The sequence below is a fragment of the Pongo abelii genome, chromosome 17 (assembly GCF_028885655.2).
Source record: "Pongo abelii isolate AG06213 chromosome 17, NHGRI_mPonAbe1-v2.0_pri, whole genome shotgun sequence".
NCBI lineage: Eukaryota > Metazoa > Chordata > Mammalia > Primates > Hominidae > Pongo > Pongo abelii.
In genome coordinates, this window is record NC_072002.2 from 89637915 (window position 1) to 89662735 (window position 24821).

Below are 24821 nucleotides of genomic sequence, written 5' to 3' on the forward strand. Positions count from 1 at the left end.
GCAGCGATCAGATCCTCCCCTGAGCGTGCACTGTCTAGGGCGGCTGTCCTAGCTTCTCAGCAGGTTGTCATCTGCGGCTCACCAGAGAGAGATGCTGCCCTGGTGACTGCCACTCTGCTGGCTCGGGACCCTGGCAGGTTCAGGAGCTGATGGCATCTGGAGGGTGGGTGGCATTTGGTGGCTGGAGTTGGGAGCCAGCTCCTGGAGGAGTCACAGAAGGAGAAGGGGTGGGTGGGTCCAGCCACCATCCTGCTGGTCGCAGCACAGAGCTCCTGCCCAGGAGGAAATATGCACACGTGGTTGGTTTATGGGAGGGAGGCTGGGCGGGCTGTTACATGGTTGGTCTCACCGTCACAGGGAAGGCAGCAGCAAGGCTGGAGCAGGGGACCTGAGCCCTGAAGTCCTCCCCAGCCCCATCATCCCAGCCCTAATCAGGAGGTAGGAGCTTTCTGTCCCCAGAGCACCTCTCCGCAGGCCCCACAATGCCCCAGTGTTCCAAGTCTCAATTGCTCTTTCAAGCTGTTACAATCCCCCACTTCTTCAGAAGCACTGTGGCTGGGACAAAGGTACCTTTCATGGTACACGTGGCTCAGCTTCCGGTGCCACAGGACATAAAGTTGGGGTGCTGTCCCCTGCCGACCCCAGAAGGAATGGGGCGCATTGTGAAAGGGAGAGAAACAGTGCTAAGACAAGGCATGCACAGATGGAACTCCCCAAAGACTGCAGATGAGGAGGGGTCCCCCGCGCCTTCTAGGACCAGCTCCGGTGCCCTGGGATCCCAGAGTGCATGGTGCTCAAGGAGAAACGCGTTTGCATGTTTCAGCTTCACAGTTTGCCTGGGGCAGTCTTGTTACCCAACTCTGCACCTTGTACTGCAGGCCAGAGGTGTGCGCAGGAGCACTGCCCTGGGGCCGTCCCAGAAGCCTTGTCCCTGCTGACAGGGTGAGGTTTGCTTGTTGAGCTTCTGGTGTCAAGGCCTAAGTTATTAGTTATTATTAGCCAATTCCTGGAGGCTGAGGTTATCCAGGATACAAACATTTATGCCTTTTAAGGTGTACTGAACAGAGCTTGTGGGCTTTTAAGTGGACCCTTTTTATCTTCACCCGAATCTTGCTCTCCTCCAGTTTGGGAAAGTTTGCGCCAGGTAGTGTTCCCAGCACTGAGCCTGGCACTGGGCCAGGCTGTAGGGACATTGCGTCCCAGGAAGTGAAATCATTGTAGGGCAGTCCCAATCAAGACACAGTATGAGTTCACCCTTAAAACTCCCCATCCACTTCAAGCAAAGCAATTGCATATACTTCAGGATTTTTTTTGTTTTGTTTTGTTTTGTTTTTGAGACAAGGTCTCACTCTGTGATCCTCTCATCTCAAGCCTCCTGAGTTGCTGGGACTATAGGTATGCACCACCTTGCCTGGCTAAGTTTTAAAATCTGATTTAATTTATGTAGAGACAGAGTTTCTGTGTTGCCCAGGCTGGTTTTGAACTCCTGGGCTCAAGTGGGCCTCCTACCTTGGCTTCCCAAAATGCTGGGATTACAGGTGTGTGCCACTGGAACACTGTTTGAGAACTGTAAGCCACCAGTTTAAGACCTGGACCTGGAATGGGCATCTTAAAGCACCAGGTGGAGGCAACCATTGCATTTTAGGCAGAACTCATAACAGAGAAGGAGAATAAAATGACTATCATTCAAGTTGAGGCTGCAAGCCAAAGTTCTGAAGTGTGTAAGAAAGACATGCCTTAAGAAAAATAGCTTTTGCAATGTGTTAGGAAATGGGTTTACCAAGACTGACATACAAAGAGTAGAACATGTTTAAAATGGATGCAAACGAAGTATGTTTAAATTCTTCAAGAGACAAATGAAAGACTAACACCCATATTAAAGAATGAGAAAATACAAAACGTAAGCAGGCACCTATGAATCAGGAGCAGACAGGGGCCAGGCGTGGTGGCTCATGCCTGTAATCCCATCACTTTGGGAGGACAAGGCAGGCAGATCACTTGAACCCAGGAGTTCGAGACCAGCCTGGGCAATATGATGAGACCCCCCCCCCCCCGTTTCTACAAAAAATACAAAAATTAGCTGGATGTGGTGGCATGCACCTGTAGTCCCAGCTACTTAGGAGGCTGAGGTGGGACAATTACTTGAACCCAGGAGGTTGAGGCTGCAGTGAACCATGATCACACCACTGTACTCCAGCCTGGGCAACAGAGTGAGATCCTGTCTCAAAAAATAAAACAAAATAAATTAAAAACAGATGGGTATGAAAATCAACCAATTAGACATCCTGAAAATGTAACTAGTCATTGAAATAACTGAACAGTAAAAATTCTAGACTGGGCACAGTCAAAGTGAGAATTAATGAACTGAAAAATATTACAGAGAATATGCCCAGGAATCAGAACAGAGAGATAACAAGAAAAAAAGAGAAAAACTAAGAGATCTGGAGGATATATGATAGAAAGACTCCAATGTAGTAGGAGTTCTAGAAGAAAGCAGAGGAAATGAGGCTAGGCACTGTGGCTCACACCTGTAATACTAGCATTTTGGGAGGCCAAAGAATGAGGATCAATTGCACTCAGGAGTTCTAGACCAGCCTGGGCAACATAGTGGGACCCCATCTCTAAAAAAAATTTAAAAAATCAGTCCAGGTATGGTGGCTTGTACCTTTAGTCCCAGCTTCTCAGGAGGCTGAGGCAGGAGGGTGGCTTGAGCCTGGGAGATCCAGGCCGCAGTGAGCTATGATCACACCACTGCACTCTAGCCTGGGCAACATAGCAAGACTCTGTCTCTACAAAAAGCTTAAAAAATAAGCCGGCTTGGTGGTGCACACCTGTAGTCCCAGCCACTCAGGAGGCACAGACAGAAGAATCACTTGACACTAAGAGTTTGAGTTTGCAGTGAGCAGTGATTATGCCACTACACTCCAGCCTGGGCAACAGAGGGAGACTGTCTCAAAAAATAAATATGTAAAAATAAATGTGCATTGGCATCTTATTCTATGATAGACAGTACATAGGCACTTGGGGCTATTGAAAGAAGAGAAACAAAGTCCTAGACCTCATGGAGCTTATGTCATGAGAGCCAGACAGGTAATTATTAAGTAAACAAATAATAGAATGTTATATAGTGATAAGAAGGCTGGGCATGGTGACTCACGCCTGTAATCCCAGCACTTTGGGAGGCTGAAGCAGGTGGATCACCTGAGGTCAGAAGTTCGAGACCAGCCTGGCCAACATGGTGAAACCCCATCTCTACTAAAAATGCAAAAAATTAGCTGGGCGTGGTGGCAGATGCCTGTAATCCCAGCTACTTGGGAGGCTGAGGCAAGAAAATCATTTGAACCTGGGAGGTGGAGGTTGCAGTGAACCAAGATCACGTCACTGCACTCCAGCCTGGCAGCAGAGCGAGGTTCTGTCTCAAAAAAAAAAAAAGGGTATTATATAGTGGTAAGAAAATAATAACCAGGGTGTACTGGGTTAAATCCAAAAATGCCTGTCCACCTGGAGCCTCAGAACATGGCCTTATTTGGAAACAGGGTTTTTACAGATGTAATTAGTTAAAAAGAGGTCACTCTGGAGTAGAGTGGGCCCTAAATCCAAAACCCAGTGCCCTCCTAAGATGAGAGTACACAGAGAGACACAGAAAGAGGCCGGCTGTGCACACACGGAGGCAGAGACTGGAAGGACACAGTCACAGCAAGGAGTGCCAGGGACTGCCGCCAACACCAGAAGCTGGAGGGGCAGGAAGGACCCTCCCCTAGAGCCTGCAGAGGGAGCCCGGCCCTGCCAACACGTGATTTAGGTTTCTGGCCTCTAGAACTATGGGAGAATAAAGTCCTGGTGTTTGGCCCCCGGTTTGGGATGCTTTGTTCCAGCAGCCTGAGGAAGCTAGTGGAGACGGATGGGAAAGCCCCGCCCTCTCCTCCAATCTGCCTTGTTCTCGACTTTACATTTGTTGAACTTTTGTTCAAAGCCAAAAGGTGGCCTGAGATGCCATCGCCAGAGGTGGCCAAGCCCTGGAGTCCACCCCCGCCTTTAACCGGGGACCTTGGTTCACAGGCACCAAGGACGCCTAAAGCCTGGCACTTTGAAGTCAAAGTAATTTTGCTGTGAGCTGAATGTGTAAGATGACACTTTAAAGGGTGTGTACGTAATTACAGGTTTCTAGAAAAGAAACGTGTTATTTGGTGCTGGATTTTGGTGTCTCCGCCTCGGCCCATGGTCCCACGAAAACCCTGCCAGGCTCTCCTCTCCTGACTCCATGAGATATCTCTGCTGTCTTCCTCACCATCCCTCCTCTGTCCCCAGTCTGCGTCTCTCTCAGCTCCCCACTCCCTCCGACTCTCCTCCTCCTTTCTGTTGTTCTGCGGCTGGAACATCTTAATTTCACATGCTGCCCCCTGAGATTGTACAGTCTCCCCTGCAGGTGTTCTGTAAATATCCTATCGACACTTTTACACAAAAATCACTCAAATGAGATTTAAAGGAAGAAAAGCCAGTGGCTCTGGTGTGGACATAGCTACGAGATCTCCAAAGGGGAATGTTCGCCTTGGGTTTTGGCTCCAGCATCAGGCACAGCCTCATGGATCCCTTAGGATTTACACCTCTCACCCCTCAAAACCAAGAGCCATGCCCTGTTCCCCCATTGGAAACATGCTTTTGCCTCTGAGGAACTCAAAGCCCAGCCTTATCTGATGATGCCACTGTCCCTGGTAGGGTATACTTCAATGTATTGATTTAACTGTCATGAGATTCTGGCCTGTTGGAGAAATAACTGAAATCACTTGTTATTTCATTCACTCTTTTTTGTCATTGTTGTTTGACTGGCTCTGTCATTATGCTACAAGCCGCCGTTACGTTTCTAGATGACGGAAGTTTCCGAAAGTAGTGCAAAGTGGTGCTGTGCTGTCTGTCTGGCTGATGTCTTGCGAGGCTCAGATCCCTGTCCAGACTGTGGGGAATAAAAGTGTCTAAAGGCGCATTGTTCCCGTTAGCATCACACCAGCCTCATACCCTGACAATGCGAGCTTTCTCTTCCCCACCGCCTACCCACGAGGACCCCAGACACAGGTGGGAGCACCGGGGGCCCACCCTGGCGGCTTGGTTGCTGGACTAGCCGTCTTCTGCCCAGGAGAGAAGACGCTGTACAGTGCCTTGGGCTGTGACGTGCCAGATGTGGTATTGTCTCGTGCCACCCCCCCTTAAGGCGCTTGGTAGGTGCCACATGCCGTATTCTCTCGTGCCACCCCCCTGAGGGCACATAGTAGGTCCCACTGTCCCTGCTTCAGAGCCTGTGTCCTGAGCCAGCCAGTTCCTAAGTGCTAGCACCTGAGCTCTAGGCCAGCTCTCCCTGCAAACCACAAAAACACCCACCCCGTGACTGGCACTCAATTCCTCAATTCCTCGTCCATCCCCTGGCTTCGGTGGTCTCTGACTTCTTGCAGCTCTGCTCAGTGTTCAAGGAGCAGCTCTTTTAGGATCCTAGCGAACTGGATAAACTTTGTTAGTATTTCCAGCCATTTCACATGGTATGTGGCCTCACATTCTGGGAATTAGTCTAAGCTGCACTTGGCCTCAGCCAATGTTCTTCTCCGGGGTCAAACTCACAGTTTAGGCTGGACTAGAGGATGATGGAGGGGCTCACAGTTCTTGGGACTTTCTGAGGAATTTTGCTCCCTGGAGTTTCTCCAGTGGCTGAAGGAAACCACGCCCTCACTGACTCCTCCATGGGGACTTGCCGCCAGAGTGAGTTAATCAATCTGCAGGAGCCATGTTGGCTCAGCTCCATGCCTACAGGAAATCAACAGAATCCCAAAAAACCCGTTTTTGTTGTTTTTTAAAAATCCCGTGATGGTGAGATAAGCTAGGCTAATAAAACATTCTTTTCTGTGTTATAACAAATTCATCAGAGCAGACCCAGGACAGAGCAACCTCTATAAAACAATCCCACAAGGACTCTAGACTAGGAGGGCAATAGAATTCTCAGCATCCAGGATGACTGACTGGCATTGAGATTTCTTCCCCTGAATAGGAGTCTGGCTGATTGGCCATTGTGGGGACACCAAGGACCCATCCTTGGCCTGAGGCTTTGTGGGGGATGGAGGCAAGAGTGCTTTCTTTCATTTTCTATTCTTTCTTCTGTTCAATGCCCAAAATAAACAAAAACAACCAGTGCAGAAGTGGGGTTTTCCCACAGCACCCCTACTCCGTCCTCCTTTAGGGATGCCTGCTCCTTTCCTGGCAGGAGACAGAAGTGTCCTTCTTTAAAGTGTCCTGGGCCACTGTCAAGGCCTCCATCAGCTAAGCCTACAGGGCATGCAACTCTCCAGTAGTTAGTGAGAGCTAGGAGGGAGATGGAGGCGAAGCCAGTGCCAGTGTCCGCTGGAAGCTTGGATAGCTGTGGGAGGAAAAAGAGGAGAACGAGATATCAAGACGCTAAGAAGACTCAGGAAGTTTCCCAGGACCTCTCACTTCGGGGGAAGGACAGGTTGTGATGGTAACACAGCAGAGGATGTAAACCTCCCCCTAAGAGTTACAGTATTTAGAGAAAAGGCTCAGCACAGGGGCACTTGGAACTTTTGTTCCAAATCTAAATATCCAAGAATAACCACCTGGAATAAACACAAGCCTATGCAGCAAGTGGGGTTCCCCTCAGGGTCCCATAGCCAGTGGGAGCTTACCACCCTCAGCTGGGCAACTGCCCATCCCCGCCGAAAAGACTCTCTCAGTCCAGGACTCACCCTGCACATCCCTAACCCCAGCCCCCTCAAATGCAACTTCCTGTTCTCCAGCTCCTCTTTCTTCTTTTTGCAAGGTCAAAAGCCAGGAGTAACCTTTCTACGTCCCTAGATTTTCACTGGGTGATGAGTTTGGATCTGAGTCCCTGCCAAATCTCATGTTGAGATGTGATCACCAGTGTTGGAGTTGGGGCTTGGTGGGAGGTGTTTGGGTCATGGGAGTGGGTCCCTCCTGGCTTGGTGCTGTCTTCACAATAGTGAGTGAATTCTTGCAAGATCTGGTTGTTTAAAAGTGTATGGTGCTTCCTGCTCTTGCTCACATTCTTGCCATGTGAGGAGCCTGCTCTCTCTTCACCTTACACCATGGGTAAAATCTCCTTGAGGCCTCCCCAGAAGCTGAGCAGGTGCCGGCACCATGCTTATACAGCCTTCAGAACCATGAGCCAATTACACCTCTTTTCTTTATAAACTACTCAGCCTCAGGTATTCCTTTATAGCACTGCAAGAACAGCCTGACACAGAAAAGTGGTACTGAGGAGTGGGGAATTGCTATAAAGATACCTGAAAATGTGGAGACAACTTCGGAACTGGGTAATGGACAGAGGTTGGAAGAGTTTGGAGAGCTCAGAAGAAAACAGGAAGATGAGGGAAAGTTTGCAACTTCTTAGAGACTGGTTAATGGTTGTGACCAAACTGCTGACAGTGATGTGTGCAGTGAAGTCCAGGCTGATGTGGTCTCAGATGGAAAGGAAAAACTGATTGGGAACTGGAGCAAAGCTCACCCATGTTATGCCTTAGCAAAGAGCTTGGCTGCATTGTATTCATGCCCTAAGGATCTGTGGAATTTGAACTTAAGAGTGATGCCTTAGGGTATCTGGCAGAAGAAATTTCTAAGTAGCAAAGTGTTCAAGATGTGACCTGGCTGCTTCTAACAACTTATGTTCAGATGTGGAAGTAAAGAAATAACTTAAAGTTGGAATTTATATTTAATCCTTTTCCTGGTTGCCTCAAGAATACTCACCAGTGGCACTTGTGGCTGCAGCATTTACCCTGAGATAACTTTGCCATGAACTATCTTGCTTTTATTATTATTTTCACATCACTCTAGTATATTGACTTTGGAAACAACAGACATCATTCTATTTACGGCATTCTGGTTTTAGTTAGTGGTATTTCCATTTACAAAATGTAGTAATTTTCAACTGCTGAAAATGTCAAATCCTAGAAAACATAGCATTCTTACACGTGATGTTAACATTGTTCTTGAATAATTGTGGGTGAAAAACTCATTTAATGAATCTGAAACAGATGATTCTGATGATTCTGATGTTAGTTCTGTTTAGAAAGAATTCCCTGAACGTTTTTATATTTTATTTTCACATTGAAAATCAGTCAGATTTGCTTCAGCCTCAAAGAGTGAGTTTATATAAAATTAAATGAGCACTGGCTGTGAGCTGCACTTTTTTTTTTTCTAAATGGGAAAAAGATTAAAAGGAAAGCAGAGCATAAAGTTTGGGAAATTTTCAGCCTGGCCATATGGCAGAGAAAGAAAAATCATTACCAGAAGAGGAATTTGAACAGGTTGCAGAGCAACCACTTGCTAGAGAAACTTGCATGACTAAAAGGTAGCCAAGTGTTAAAAGCCAAAAAAAATGAGAACAAGGTCTTGATGGCATTTCAGAGACCTTCGAGGCAGCCCCTCGCACCACAGGCCCAGAGGCCTAGGAGGACTAAATGGTTCCATGGGCCAGACCTGGGACAGCACTGCTCTGTACAGCCTCAGAAGGCTCCAGCTGTGGCTCAAAGGGCCCCAGATACAGCTCAGGCCACTGCTTCAGCACATGCAAGCTGTAAGCCTTGGCAGCTTCCACATGGTGTTAAGTCTACAGACACACAGAGTGCAAGAGTGAGGGAGGCTTGCCAGCCTCTACCTAGATTTCACAGAATGTATGAGAAAGCCTCAGTGCCTAGAAAGAACCTAGGGGTGGAGGGGTGGAGCCCTCACAGAGAACCTCTACTAGGACAGGTCAAAAGGAAACTATGGGGTTGGAGTCCCCACATAGAGTCCCCACTGGGGCACTACCTAATAAAGCTGTGAGAAGGAGGCCATCATTCTCCAGACCCCAGAATGGTAGATCCACTGGCAGCTTGCATCCTAACCTTGGAAAAGCCATAGCGGTGGAGCTTCCCAAGGCCTTGGGAGCCCACCCCTTGCAGCAATGTGCCCTGGATGTGGGACATGGAGTCAAAGGAGATTATTTTGGAGCTTTAAGATTTAATGACACTCTGCTGAGTTTTAGACTTGCATGGGGACTGGAGCCCCTTTCTTTTGACTGATTTCTCCCTTTTGGAGGGGGAACATTTACCCACTGCCTCTACCCTGATTGTGTCTTGGAGGTAAGTAACTTGTTTTGATTTTACAGGCTCATAGATAAGAGGAACTCATCTCAAGATGAGATTTTGGACTTGGGAGTTTGGAGTTAATGCTGGAATGAGTGAAGACTGGGGGACTATTGGAAAGGCATTATTGTATTTTTTTTTTTTTTTTGAGACAGTCTTGCTCTGTTGCCCAGGCTGGAGTGCAGTGGTGTGATCTCGGCTCACTGCAAGCTTCGCCTCCCGGGTTCATGCCATTCTCCTGCCTCAGCCTCTCAAGTGGCTGGGACTACAGGCACCCGCCACCACGCCCGACTAGTTTTTTTGGTTTTTTTTTTTTTTTGCATTTTTAGTAGAGATGGGGTTTCACCATGTTAGCCAGGAAGGTCTCAATCTCCTGACCTCATGATCCTCCCACTTCAGCCTCCCAAAGTGCTGGGATTACAGACATGAGCCACCATGCCTGGCCCATTATTGTATTTTGCAATGTGAGAAAGACTTGAGATTTGAGGGGCCAGTGGCAGAATGATACAGTTTGGATACGTGTCCCTGCCCAACTCTCATGTCGAAATGTAATCCTCAATGTTGGAGGTGGAGTCTGGTGGGAGGTATTTGGGTGCTGTCCTTGCAATAGTGAGTTTATGCAAGACTGGTTGTTTAAAGTGTGTGGCACCTCCCCGATCCCTCTTGCGCCTGCTCTGGCCACATGATCTGCCTGTTCCTGCTTCACCTTCTGCCATGAGTAGAAGTTACTTGAGACCTCCTCACAAGGTGAGCTGATGCTGGCACCATGCTTCCTGTATAGCCTGCAGAACTGTGAGCCAATTAACCCTATTTTTTTGTTTAAATAAATTATCCCGCCACAGGTATTTCTTTATAGCAATACAAGAACAGCCTAATACAGGTAACTAGTTCAAGGTCAAGCACAACTGTAACACACACACACACACACACACAAACAAAAACAAAAACAGAGGCATAGAGGAACAGGAGAAAAATGGATGGAGTCTCAGATCCCACTCAGATGGTGAAGGGGGGATTCATGTCCAAAGTCAAGGTCCATGAACCTGGACAGCAAATGGACTACAGCAGGCTGCCCTGCTCTGTGGGGAAAAGGGAGGGAGAGGAGGAAATTCATTAAGGGAGGGAGGATAAAGTCATGCACTTCCTCTTGTCAGACCCCTGCTGTCAGGGCCACTCTGTGAGGTCAGGGCATCAGGTCAGTCTTTTATTTGAGACCAGGGCTAAGCTGCTCTCCCCAGGCCAGAGGAGGAGGAGGCTCCTGCTGAATCTGAACTATTCTGTCCTTACAACAATCACTGTTTTCATATTTTTTTCCTGCAGCTTATTTCCTTCTTCCAACTGTCCTTTTTTATTTTTCACTGTAGAGGAACACCAAATAATTTTTTTAAAGGAACTTGTCTGAAGGAAAAATAAAAGTTCAAATGTTAATGTAGAGGGATCGATTGGATCAATTGCAAAAAAAAAAAAAAAAAAAACCGTAGCCACTGTTGTCTCCAAGAGCCTTTATTGAAGCCTTCCTCCTGCCTGAGCTCCCTCTCTGGCTACTGGAGGGCCAGAGGAGTCTCTCCCACTGGCTTCATCTGCTGCCCCTGGCTCCTGGCTAAGTCCCACAGAGCTGGGCTGGATCCCGCTTCAGCCTTCTGAGTGCAGGGCAGCCAGGGAGATCATGAGCGACTCATCAGCACCACCTACTGGACGCAGTTCTTACCTTGACCTTGCTTTTAACCACTGCATAACTTCCTCTATCTACAGTTCTAATATTCAATAATATATTTGTATTGTCAAATGAGTGGTTATAGCTATGATTATTTTTATAATGACTGTATTGTGATATAATTCTTATACCTTACAATTGGCCCATTTAAACTGTAATTTTAATGGCTTTTAGTATATTGAGAATTGTACAACCATTGCCACAATTGGATTTTATAACATTTTCATCACCCCAAATTCATTAGCACTCCCCTCCTATTTTCCCACTGGGTAACCACCAATCTACTTTCTGTCTCTATGAAGTTACCTACTCTAGACTGTTACATAAATGGAATCACAATACATGGCCGCTGTGTCTGGCTTATTTCACTTAGCACAATGTGTTCAAACTTTGTCTACACTGTAGCATGTACCAGTACTTCATTCCTTTTTATGTAAGATGAAAATCATTTTGTATAGCCAAATAATATTTCAGTGAAATATACCACGTTTTATTTATCCATTCATTCATTAATGAACATTTGTCTTGTTTCTGCCTTTTGGCTACTATGAATAATGCCGCTATAAACATCCACATACCAGTTTTTGTGTGGACATATGTTTTCACTTGTCTTGGATATGTACTCAGGAGTAGAACTGCTGGGTCATATGGTGACTCTATGTTTAATTGATCAAGGAACTTTCAGACTGTTTTCCACAGTGGCTGTAGGCTTTTGCATTCCCATCAGCAGTACATGAAGTTTCCAATTTCTCTACATCTTTGTCAAAACTCATTAGTGTCTGGCTTTTTAGTTCTAGCCATCCTAGCGGGTAGGAAGTGGTGTCTCATGTAGATTGATTTGTGTTTTCCTGATGGCTAATCATGCTAAGCCTAAACTTTCCATGTGTTTATTGGCCATTTGCATATTTTCTTTGAGGAAATGTTTATTCAAATCCTTTGCACATTTTTAATTGGGCTGTCTTTTATTATTGAACTATAATTATTATTTATATTCTCAACATAAGTCCTTTATCAGATATATGATTTGCAATCCCTCCCCCCACATTCTACGTGTTGTCTTTTCATTTTCTTGATGGTGTTCTTTGGTGCACAAATGTTTTTATTTTTAATGAAGTCCAATTTATCGATTTTTTGGTGTCATATCTTAAGAAACCATCACCTCATCCAAAGGTAGGAAGATTTACAGCTATTTTTTTTTTTAAGAGTTGTATGGTTTTAGTACTTTCATTTAGGTCTTTGATCATTTTGGGTTAGTTCTTATATATGGTGTGAGGAAGGGGGTGAAACTTTATCATTTGCATGTGGATATCCATTCTCCCAGCACTATTTATTGAAAAGACTATTTTTCTCCCATTGAATGATCTCTGCACCCTTGATGAAAATCAGTTGATCATAAATGTGAGGATTTATTTCTGGATTTTCGGTTCTATCTGATTGATATGTATGTGTGTCCTTAAGCCAGTTCACTCTCCAGAATATTTATAACTATTCTTAAACTTTACAATTTCCTCTTGATTATTCTCCAGCAAAATTCAGACTCTCTTACTAGAACGTTTTGATACATTCTCCTACTTCAAAATGAGGAAACTTCCAGAGGTTCAAACTTCTGCCCTGAATGCCTGCCCTTCTCCAAGCTTACCCTTCCTTCCTTCCCAGTGTTCAGCACCAGTTTCTTCCAAGATGCTGCTGTTGACCATCCCCACCCCATGATTGGACACGGTCTGCATTTCATGGCACATCTGACTGCTTTCCTGACAGCTGGTGAGCTCTCTGTCCTCTCAGAGCCACACATTTTCTGTAGCTCTTTGGTTGGGTCCTCGGCCACTGTGAGGCTCCCAGTCCCTGATTACAGCTGAGGAAATTCAGGCTCAGAGAGGTACCCGAAGGAGTACAGCTGGGATCTGGCAGGGCTGACTTGGTGCTGGCCCTCCTGACTGTTAGGCCTGTGGTCTCCCCGTGATGCCACCCCGACTGCACTGCTTTATCCACATGCCCTCATCCAGCATTGACTCTCACTCTGCCACCTTGTTTTGTGAACACAGGTTCTCTGTGGTCACTCAGATTTTATGCCAGCTGAATCCTAGCTGAAAAGTTCTTGAAGCCTGAACATCCCTGTAGCATTTCAGTGCTGATCTGACAGAAGGTAGAACAGCCAGGGAGTGGCTCTCCTTTTGGGCATGGGATGGATTGACCCCAGGTGCTGAGTGACACTCTGGTTAGAGAGATGCACTCTTTCTTGCCGTCTGGGACATTTTCAGTAGGACCAGATGTTTTGTTGGAAGTGAATTCCTAGAAGAGACAGAACACAGCTCCCCGTGCACAAATTCATTTCAGATGCACTGTGCAATGTGTTGTGGGGCTCATCAGTTTGGATGCTCCCCAGCTCACCTTCACTCTATGGGGGCTTGAGGCCAAGGGATGGGCAGGGGCATGGACGAAGATTCAGCAATGCATTTGGGAACACATGGCAAGTGATGGAGGGGCCCTGCATGGTACCCCAACAAGGGGGGAGGTCTGGTGGGAGAAGCAGGTGGGCTCCACCATGTAAGACCTGGGAGCCATGGGGATATTTGCTTTACCCCAAGGGCAGTGGGACCTCTTGGAAGAGTTAAAACAGGGAGTCTTGCGATCTGCCCCACCTTTAAAAAGATCACCCAGGCTGCTTCGTGGAGAGTGGATTAGAGGACGCCATGAAAATGACAGAATGAAAAGTAAAATATTCAACCAACTGCTTTTCAAACAGCCTTGCAGATGCTCCATTGTAAAATAAGCAACATCGGCGGGGCCACACCCTTGATGAGCATCCTCTCAAGGACGCTCTTGAGCACATCTGTCTCTCAAGGTCTCGGGGATGGCACTGAGACTTCACCAGCCTAGTTCCCCTTGTTCTCCCTGCAACCCCTGCTCACCTCCACCTATGGAAAGGTGGCCATTTAAAGAATCATAGATTAAACAACTCATAATTTTATAATGTAAAACATCTCAAACATTTAAAACAATATAAGATGGGATTCCAGAGACAAAAATAACAGAGACAGGCTGGGTTAAACTCTCCCCTCCTTCCTTCTGCTGCAGGAGGGTGGATTTGGCTTCTAAAGTGGAGCCCAGCTGGTCTCCTGGGGATAGCTGGTGGCTTTCCTAGCCAAAAATCTGACGTAGGGGGTCTGACCAAGGGCTGCAGCCCCCTTGGCCTTTCCCACCCCTCGCTCCCTCCCTCCTCTTCTCCAGCCCGCCTCTGATGGCTCGGGCTGCACTGGGGGAGACGTTGCTGACGGCCCCCTCCAGATGTGCAGGTGGCCCCTGGGTCTGATGCCAGCAGCTCCCACTCCAGACAGGGCTCTGGGGGGCCTCTGTGAAGGGGTGACCCTTGCCCACTTTGCCACAGGACCTTCCTGTCATGGGTCAAGGAGGAATGCTGGCTCTTAGGCTCCCAAGGACACCCAGGTGGAGCCATCCCAGATGTGGACGGGCTGGGGAGACTGAGAAGGGGTCAGGGAGGGGAAAGGAGGGGGGAGACAGGGTTGTGGATGGGTCTCTCAGAGATGGGGTTTCACCATGTTGGCCAGGCTGGTCTTCAACTCCTGACCTCAAGTGATCTGCCCACCTCGACCTCCCAAAGTACTGGGATTACAGGCATGAACCACCACCTCAGACCTTTTTCTTCCTTTCCTGTGAAAGTACTGTGATTTCAGGAGCCAGTGGGAAGAAACCCCACAACACTGGATTTTAGGCATTGCTCAGAAATTCTTTTTTTTTTTTTTTCTTTTGAGACAGAGTCTCGCTCTGTAGCCCAGGCTGGAGTGCAGTGGCAAGATCTCGGCTCACTGCAGGCTCCGCCTCCCGGATTCACGCCATTCTCCTGCCTCAGCCTCCCAAGTAGCTGGGACTACAGGCGCCTCCAGCACGCCCGGCTTATTTTTTGTATTTTTAGTAGAGATGGGGTTTCACCGTGTTAGCCAGGATGGTCTCAATCTCCTGACCTTGTGATCCGCCCGCCTCGGCCTCCCAAAGTGCTGGGATTACAGGCGTGAGCCACCGCACCTGGCCAGAAATTCTTTTGTCTACTACAGTAGTTCATCACACATGGAAGATTTTTGCGTGTTTGTTTTTGGTTCTACCTTGCTCTTTTCTCTCTTGTAAAGATCGCCCTTCACTCCTGGGCGGCAGAAGTGGCCTCCCCGAGGGGCCAGGAGGAAACACCTTATCCTAGGAATAAACGGAATGATGTTATTTAAAGACGAGCTTGTTAACTCAGTTTTTGTTTTATTAAAATTCTTTAGCATTGGAAATAAAGTGTTTGGGGAAAGACGTAGCAAAAAATACATGTTTGGTTCTACCGCCTTGTGTTATTTTATTCCGACTGACTGGAGGCAGCTGTGTGAGGTAACAGACCTTCTTGAGGAATTTGGAAGGTCCGAAGTCCAGCAACTGGCGTTGATTTTCATTCGTTCCTGCCGTGTCAAATCCTTCCAGGCTGCATCCCTGCTGGCCGTGCTGCTGCTGCTGGAGGGCGGCATGTTCTCCTCACCCTCCCCTCCCCCAGTGCTGTTAGAGAAAGTCTTCCAGTACATTGACCTCCATCAGGATGACTTTGTGCAGGTAGGAGAAAGAAACTACACACAGAATGCTTGGATTATATCCTTTGGTATTTGGGTGAGACAATTATTTGCTTGGAGATGTGGATTTTTTTGCCTAATTCCATTTAAAATGCCTATGACTGGTCATTGGGTTAAAAATCTTCAGTATTCATTAGATAGATAGAAGAGATCCCTCCTAGCCATTCCTCCTGTAAAGGGCACTGGGTCTTCATAGCCAGCACACTTGGTCCAGGGATGTCCACGCAGAGATGACCAGCACCTCTGCTGAGCTCGAGTCTGCCCTGATCCATCAGGTCGCCCATTCCTAATGCCACCTGACATTATTGTAAGGCCTGGGCAGAGCTGGGGAGCCAGGGAGCTCTGCAAAGTTCAGCAGCAATGTTGTTTGTTTTGTAGCATGTGTGCAATAGGCACTTTATCTCATTCATTCATTCATTCATTCTTTCATTTAATTTATTTATTTGTTTTGAGACAGAGTCTTGCTCTGTCGCCCAGGCTTTAGTGCAGTGGTGAGACCTCGGCTCACCTCAACTTCCCAGATTCAGGTGATTCTCCTGCGTCAGCCTCAGCCTCTCAAGTAGCTGGGATTACAGGCACCTGCCAACACGCCTGGCTAATTTTTGTATTTTTTAGTAGAGACGGGATTTCCCCATGTTGGGCAGGCTGATTTTGAACTCCTGACCTCAAGTGATCTGCCCACCTCGGCCTCCCAAAGTGCTGGGATTGCAGGTGTGAGCCACCATGCCTGGCCCTCTTTTTTTTTATTTTTTGAGATAGGGTCTTGCTCTGTCACCCAGGCTGGAGTGCAGTGGCACAAACACAGCTCACTGCAGCCTCGACCTCCTGGGTTCAAGTGATCCTTCTGCCTCAGCCTCCCAAGTTTATAATCCTTTGCTTCATCCCTAATTCACTATACAGGGTCTGTACATATACAGGGTGGGAGTGGGGCTAAAGTGGAGGGAGGGTGAGGAGGAATGGCAGAAAGAGGGAGGCCTGGGGAGCAGGAGGAGACAGGAGAAGGCATGGGAGAGCAGGAGCTTGCCTGAGCTCACAGACTCACCAGCTCCTCCCTACCCCCGCTCTCCTAGACTCTCTTGTCCCCTCTGTGGCCATCTGGTCCCATCCCTATACACCCCCACACATGTATCCTCACACACCCCCACACACGTATCCCCACACACCCCCACACACGTATCCCCACACACCCCCACACACGTATCCCCACACACCCCCACACACGTATCCCCACACACCCCCACACACGTATCCCCACACACCCCCACACGTGTATCCCCACACACCCCCACACGTGTATCCCCACACACCCCCACACGTGTATCCCCACACACCCCCACACGTGTATCCCCACACCCCCCCACACGTGTATCCCCACACCCCCCCACACGTGTATCCCCACACCCCCCCACACGTGTATCCCCACACCCCCCCACACGTGTATCCCCACACCCCCCCACACGTGTATCCCCACACACCCCCACACGTGTATCCCCACACACCCCCACACGTGTATCCCCACACACCCCCACACGTGTATCCTCACACACCCCCACACATATCCCCACACACCCCCACACATGTGCACACTGATGTGTTGTTGTCTGTGCTCACCAGACTGGGAGCTCCTTGAAGTCTCCCTGGACTTTGTACCCCAAGCCCCCCACATCATGTCTGGCACAGGACAGGCATTCAGTATACATTTATTGGATCAATCAACCAATTTTGGGAATATTATGCAATTAGGCTAAAGGCATGAGGCTGAATGCCCAGCCTACTGTTCCTAAATCTGACCTTCATGTAATCCTTCTTCTTACTGAAATATTAACTAGGCATCAATGCCTCTTGGATTTTTGAAACCTGAGTGGGGTTTCCAGAATCAGTGTGTGGTGGGGATTTAATCCTGGTTTAGGCCTTTCAGCCAAAACATCTCTTCCTAAGTCCATCAAACATACCCAGATCCACTGAACTTAGGGAGAAGCCAGCAGTCTCTGCTCTGTAAATTCCAGTTTAAAAATGTCAAACACAATATTCCTTAGGGTTAGATAAATGCCTTCATAATAAAAATAAAAGCGCTACAACCAGGATGCGGAGATCAAACTGAAATAAGTCAGGAAGAGAAGTCCAAGATCAGCAAATCTGTGTAGTTTTTCATAAAAATGCTGATTGTCTCAGTATGAGCCACTCAGGTTCCAACACAGGCATATGAATGGTTCTTATCAGTCGTTCATATCAGCCAGTGCTGCTGGAGTGGTTGCCAGGTGCTGGGCACTGTGCTGACTCTTGTGCGCCCGTTACCTCAGTGGTCCTCACCATCACCCTATAGTTAGGGAACATTACTTTTTTTTTTTTTTTTTTGAGATGGAGTCTTGCTCCGTCGCCCAGGCTGGAGTGCAGTGGCACGATCTCGGACCACTGCAAGCTCCACCTCCCAGGTTCACGCCATTCTCCTGCCTCAGCCTCCCGAGTAGCTGGGACTACAGGCGCCCACCACCACACCTGGCTAATTTTTTGTGTTTTTAGTAGAGACGGAGTTTCACCGTGTTAGCCAGGATGGTCTGGATCTGCTGACCTAGTGATCTGCTCACCTGTGCCTCCCAAAGTGCTGGGATTACAGGTGTGAGCCACCGGGCCCGGCTGGGAGCATTACTTTCTCATGCAGATAAGAAAACTCAGGCTAAGGGAGGTTAAGGAATACACCCAAAGTCACATAGCGATGACAGGCTGAGTTTAAGCCCGAGGTCACAGTGCCTGTGGGATCCTAGAGGCACAGGGAGGGGCAGGCCAGGGAATCTAAATGCAGAGCATGTCAGGAGGGACCTGCAGCCCAGTGGAGGCCCCTGTGGGGTTCAGTCATGGCTCGGAGGCTTCCAGGACCAGGTGTGGGAAGCCAGGAGTCCTGGAGAAAGCTGAGAACCCACCAGCTCCTCAGTTCTTAATAATTAGAAACAGTGGGTGGGGACTTGCCCTTCTTTACAGCCCTGGTGAACCCAGTGAGGACCCAGACCATCACCTTTCTCCCAGCCCGTCCTGCCTGACCTTCTATACTAACCAGGCGTCTCTGGCTTCCGGGTTCCTGATTAAACCCCCAGCTCTTCTGTCTGTTACTCTTAAATGTCACAGTGTTCACTGGCACTGTCATAGGTCCTCAGGTCCTCGATCAACAGAAGAGCACCTGGGGACTCGCTGTCTCCTGCCCTCCCCTCACTCCCCCCGCAGAGCAGATGTGGGACCCCCATGCTAATGGCCTGCTTGCTCTTCCTCCTAGATGCTGAAGGAGTGGGTGGCCATCGAGAGCGACTCTGTGCAGCCTGTGCCTCGCTTCAGACAAGAGCTCTTCAGAATGATGGCCATGGCTGCGGACACGCTGCAGCGCCTGGGGGCCCGTGTGGCCTCGGTGGACATGGGTCCTCAGCAGGTGCTGTGGGGCTCCCTCCCACCGAGGGAGGTGCTACTTCTAGACGTCAGTCGTGCCTTCCCGGGGGTCGCAAGGGAGAGGCTCACCCTGATCCTCAACCAAAACCCCCCATAACGCCAATTCCCAATGAAGATGAAACATTCCCCTGGTCTCAAATGAAGCCGTGTTATTGCTTTCCAGTCACATCAGGACTCCAGAGCAGGTTGGCTCTTAGAAGCCAGTGCAGATGACAAGTGAAGGTCACCTTATCATGGAAAGGACCCCCTTGTACTTTTCACTTCCTGGACACAAAGTTCAAATTTGTCCTTTAAGGAAAAGGAAATTGTCCTTTTCTTTAAATTCATATGCATCTTTCTCAAAGCAGTTGTATCTGGAGCAGCATTTTTTTCATCAGAACCATCTCTTAGAACTCTACTCCATCATGAATGTCTTAAATCTAAGCACCCACTGTGCTTACTTTAGCACTGAGGAACCTCAGAATCATCCATGTTTTCTAGGATTTGTCCACCTAATTTAAGCCAGTTGTCATCTGCATTCTTTTCTTTTTTTTTTTTTTTTTTGAGACAGAGTCTTGCTCTGTAGCCCAGGCTGGAGTGCAGTGGTGCAATCTCAGCTCACTGCAACCTCCGCCTCCCAGGTCCCAGTTCAAGCAATTCTCCTGCCTCAGCCTCCCGAGTAGCTGGGATTTCAGGTGTGCACCACCACACCCAGCTAATTTTTGTATTTTTATTAGAGACAGGGTTTCACCATGTTGGTCAGGCTGGTCTTCAACTCCTGACCTTGTGATCCACCCTCCTTGGCCTCCCAAAGTACTGGGATTACAGGCATGAGCCACCGTGCCGGCCCATCTGCATTCTTGCTGAAGAGCACATTCAGTTAATGATGCTAATTGTCAATGTGGATCTAAAGAAGCACTTTACTTTTAATTAGGTTTTATATCTTAATTAAAAGTGTCTTGGCTGGGTGTGGCATCTCACACTTGAAATCCTAGCACTTTGGGAGGCTAAGGCGGGCGGATTACTTGAGCCTGAGAGTTTGAGACCAGCCTGGGCAACATGGCAAAACCTGTCTCTACTAAAACTACAAAAAGGTAGCCAGACATGGTGGTGTACGTCTGTAGTCTCAGCTACTTATGAGGAGGCTGAGGTGGGAGAATCACTTGAGCCTGGGAGTGTGCCACTGCGCTCCAGCCTGGGCAATAGGAGTGAGACCTGTCTCCAGAAAGAAAAAAAAAGAAGAAAAAAGTGTTTCATGGGACTCATTTTAGAGATGGAGAAACTGATGCTTAGTTTCTCCCAATGTCAAATAAGACTCCCAATGTCATGTCTTTGAATTTTCTGGAAGAATAACACAGCATTTTTGAAAATGTGATTCCTGATCATTCTGCAGCTGCCCAATGGTCAGAGTCTTCCAATACCTCCCGTCATCCTGGCTGAACTGGGGAGCGATCCCACGAAAGGCACCGTGTGCTTCTACGGCCACTTGGACGTGCAGCCTGCTGACCGGGGTGATGGGTGGCTCACAGACCCCTACGTGCTGACGGAGGTGGAGGGTCAGTGAGGTGCCCGGGCTACAGTGCGGTGCTGCTGTGCTTGCAAGATTGAAGGGGTGAAGATGCGGCTCTGTCCCTGGGTTTTGGGTCTCTCCCTGTCATTAAGAATGCATAGGCCGGGTGCGGTGGCTCACGCTTGTAATCCCAGCACTTTGGGAAACCAAGGCGGGTGGATCACTTGAGGTCAGGAGTTCAAGACCAGCCTGGCCAACATGGAAAAACCCCATCTCTACTAAAAATACAAAAAAATAGCTGGGTGTGGTGGTGGGCGCCTGTGATCCCCACTACTTGGGAGACCAAGGCTGAATTGCTTGAGCCTGGGAGGCAGAGGTTGCAGTGAGCTGAGATCACACCATTGCACTCCATTCTGCCTGGGTGATGGAGTGAGACTTCATCCAAAAAAAAAAAAAAAAAAAAGAATGCATAGAGAGGCAGCTCTCAAAGTCTACCGATCGGTTCACTGAGGCTGGTTTTCTTTCATTTGTGAAAACAACGGTAGACTTTTGTGTCCCTGGATGGAGGTTCTTGAGTTGTGAGGAAAACAGTTGTCTAGGCCACACACTTTCGTTTTGAACAGTATCAAATGTAATTCACCTTTTATAAAGAAAAAGAAGAAAGGTTAATAGAGATATATACACATCTTTTTTTCATTCTTCTACTAACTGTAAAATCCCAAAATGAGAGGCTATGCCACGTGGCACTCTGCAACAAATCCCCGGTGGGTGTCTCCGGTGAACTTGGATAAAATAGCTAATTATTATTGACAATGGGATCTGTCTATTGCAAATTAGCTTAGCTTATCTGACTAGCTGATGACTGTACTATTTGTCAGGGAAGAGATCCAAGGATCTCTTATGTACAGTCTTATTTGTACATAAGAAATCATACTTTGCAATTTCATAGCAAGATTTGAGCCTGGAATATTATTATAGAAAGCACTGTTAACATTAGTATCCATGAAACAACATTGGTTTTTAACTCACGTGGCAGAGGTGTCCTCACTTCTCTGAACGTTCTTCTCCCCTTTTTAAAGGGAAACTTTATGGACGAGGAGCGACCGACAACAAAGGCCCTGTCTTGGCTTGGATCAATGCTGTGAGCGCCTTCAGAGCCCTGGAGCAAGTAGGTGGCAGCTGTGTTTGGGAGAGAGGAGGAGGAGGATGGTAACTACAACTTTCTTTGAGTTGTTTGCTGTGTTCTGAGCAAACTGCCTTAGGTCACTTACTCGCCCCAACAATCTTTGGAGGTGTGTGCGACAATCGTATCCATTTTACAGATAAGGACAGTAAGTCTTGGGAAGGTCAGAGAACTTACCCAGAGCAGTGCAGCTGGTGGCAAGGCTGATACTTCAAGGATGGATTCCAGCCTGCACTGTTAACCACGTTAAAAAAAAAGACACAGCCAAAGACACAACAAGCCTGTGGCCAAGCTGCTATCTGATGGGACTTGTCTTTTTTTCTTTAATCCTTATTTTATCTTATCTTGTCTTTTTAAATCTTCTTTTTCTTCTTATCACAAAGTATGATTTGTTAGTAGAGACACACACATTTTTAAAATGTATCAGCTACTTTGCAAATGATCAAGATAGGAATCTCCATGACATTCCGCAGGAACCCTTGGATCTTTTCCCTGAGAGCACAGTGGTTCTCTTTAGATGTCCAAATAAGGGCTCTGGAGCAGAGGCAGGGGTACAGATTTGAGGAGGTGGGTCCCCTCTTTCCAGCCTGCAGAGGACATTGTTGGTGGACCCAGGTTTGCACCTTTAACTCTCTCATGTTTTAACACAAGGATGGTTTTATCTCAAGCCACTTTTCTCCCCTCTCCTAATAAATGTGCTTAGACACCAGCAGAGGACTGGATCTAGCTGTGTGGCTTTGGGCAAGCGACTTGACCTCTCTGGGCCTAAGAATCTGTTCTGTGAAAATGTGTGCACTCCTCCAGGTCAGACTTGGGGTCTGGTTCCATCTCCCCTGTCCTGGGCGCCGCCTCAGCCCTGTCCAAGGCTGCAAGGCTCTGAGGGCTGAGGGGCCTCCCTGGCACCCTGTCCTGCAGAGCAGACCTGGGCTTCTGGGGTGTCTTTTCCTGAAGGTTATTTCGTCAGGTGCCGGGGGCTTCCCTCTCAGAAGTTTATTTTCTCCTGAGACATAAGCAGACGGGAGGGGACTTAAGTACTCTGACTCCACTCCTGAGTCTCACAGAAGACACGCTCAGGAAATCAGCACAGGTCTCAGCGGGGTCTTGCTGGCCACTGCAAAGGTGTCTTCTTATCCACGAAGCTCGCATCACATATGCCCTGAGCATTCGATGTGGCCTTGGTTTCTATCTCTGTCTCCCTCTCTCTTTTTCCCTCTCTCCTTTCTTTCTCTTTCCCTCTCCTTCTCTTTCTTCCTCTCTCTCCTTCTAAGGGATAGCAATATTTATAAGATTGTTCTGATAAAAAGGCCAAAATCTGTTTTGCCTTTTAAATTTCAACTCTGAAAATTACATAATCACAAAGAAAACAGAAGAAATATTCACTGCCCTGGACAAGTCAGTTAGTCTCTGAGCCTGACTTTCCTCATGTGTGAAGTAGGAATGATAGTTTCTACCTCACAAGCTCACAGAGATTCAGTGAAGAAACATCTCCACGGGGGATGATGCACGAGGTCCTTCGAGAGTGTCCCTTTCTTCCTCCCTCCCTCCCTTCTTCTTCTCTGCCCGCCTTGCCTACAGATCTCTTAGGACACATTCCCTCCCTGGGTTATTTTCTGGGAGACAGAGTGAGCACTAATATCCATATTTCACAGGTAGAGCAGTAAACTGCCAAGGGGAGGCTTGGCAGACCCAGCTGCTAATGCATGCAGCCTGCATGCTGAGTGCTATGGGTTTGTATTTTATTAAACGGGACTTACCAGAAAATTCTTAGGATTTCCAACTACTCCTCAGCAATTGTTTGCTAGTTCAATGTTCACACAGAACCTTCAGATATTAAGATTTCGGAACTTCAGATGGACTTCCTAAGACACACAGAAACACAAGGGATACATATGAACAAATCACTATCCCCCAAAAGCTCTTATCCAACTGAATGACCGATTTTCTAATTTTCTCATTTTAATTACTACATAACTTATTATTCTCTCATACATAATCCCGTGCTCATGTTGCATTTGTTAATCTGTGGTGAGTCAAGCCCACTTATTAGAACTGATTACAGTGTGTGCCGTGTCGTTTTTCTGCTTGTAATCACTTTTAGAGTTCTGCACACATCCTGTGCTCTAGGAAAAGACTTTGACCTCTCCTCTTAATGTGGTTCTCAAAGATATGAAGTTATAAATTGTAAAGACATAAAAAGATCAAAACCAAATGGGGGAAGAAGCATGTTGTAAAAATTTTAAAGGAGCTATTCCATGCCCTAATATTAACTAGAAAAAAACTCAAGTTCCATTTTGCTGCAAGATCAAAGCCTTTGAATAAGTTAAAAGGCAGATTGAAATCATAGCTGAAAAATAACAGATACTTGAAGTAAAAATTATCCTGAGGCTTAACAATCTTTCAAAGGAAAAAGTTCTTCTTTTTCATGCTTAGAATTATGAGGACAGAAAAGCGATTTGTAATTGCCTAACCTTTCTTGAAAAATTCCTTTTGGGGAGAAGGAGAAAAATGCCTCCCTCTGTAGCCACACAGGCAAGCTCTGTAGTATAGAATTTGCTTTTCTGTAGATGCTCCTTTCCCCAATTCTTGATCATAGCATTAAATTGGCAGGACATGTTGGAAGGCACACACCGGGCATTACCTTGAATTCTCCTTCGCAGTCGTAGTTACAACTTCATTGCTGTAACAGACTGTGGGGAATGCAAATTCATACATTGAATGTAAATAATAATTTCATGTGTTTATGTCATATGCAAACAAATAGTGGATCTTCAGAGGTGAATGGGCAATGTATTAGTCCGTTTTCATGCTGCTGATAAAGGCATACCTGAGACTGGGAAGAAAAAGAGGTTTAATCGGACTTACGGTTCCACATGGCTGGGGAGGCCTCAGAATCATGGCAGGAGGCAAATGCCACTTCTTACATGGCGGCAGCAAGAGAAAATGAGGAAGAAGCAAAAGCTGAAACCCCTGATAAACCCATTAGATCTCATAAGACTTATTCACTATCATGAGAATAGCATGGGAAAGACCTGCCCCCATGATTCAATTACCTCCCCGTGGGTCCCTCCCACAACATGTAGGAATTCTGGGAGCTACAGTTCAAGTTGAGATTTGGTGGGGATACAGCCAAACCATACCACCCCTGGCCCCTCCAAGTCTCATGTCCTCACCTTTCAAAACCAGCCATAATTTCTCAATAGTCCCCCAAAGTCTTAACTCATTTCAGCATTAACCTGAAAGTCCACAGTCC

The 24821-nt window shown here is 47.4% G+C and overlaps 1 protein-coding gene across 2 annotated transcripts in view; it reads left to right on the top strand.

Moving 5' to 3' along the window:
* Nucleotides 1–24821, top strand: part of CNDP1 (carnosine dipeptidase 1) — a 57235-nt gene that overhangs the window by 8307 nt on the left and 24107 nt on the right. The window contains exons 2-5 of one of the 2 annotated variants that reach the window (XM_024235714.3): nucleotides 15325–15450; nucleotides 18733–18882; nucleotides 20272–20434; nucleotides 21468–21556. In XM_024235714.3, coding sequence (XP_024091482.3) covers nucleotides 15325–15450; nucleotides 18733–18882; nucleotides 20272–20434; nucleotides 21468–21556 — 528 coding nt within the window. 2 annotated transcript variants of the gene reach the window in all.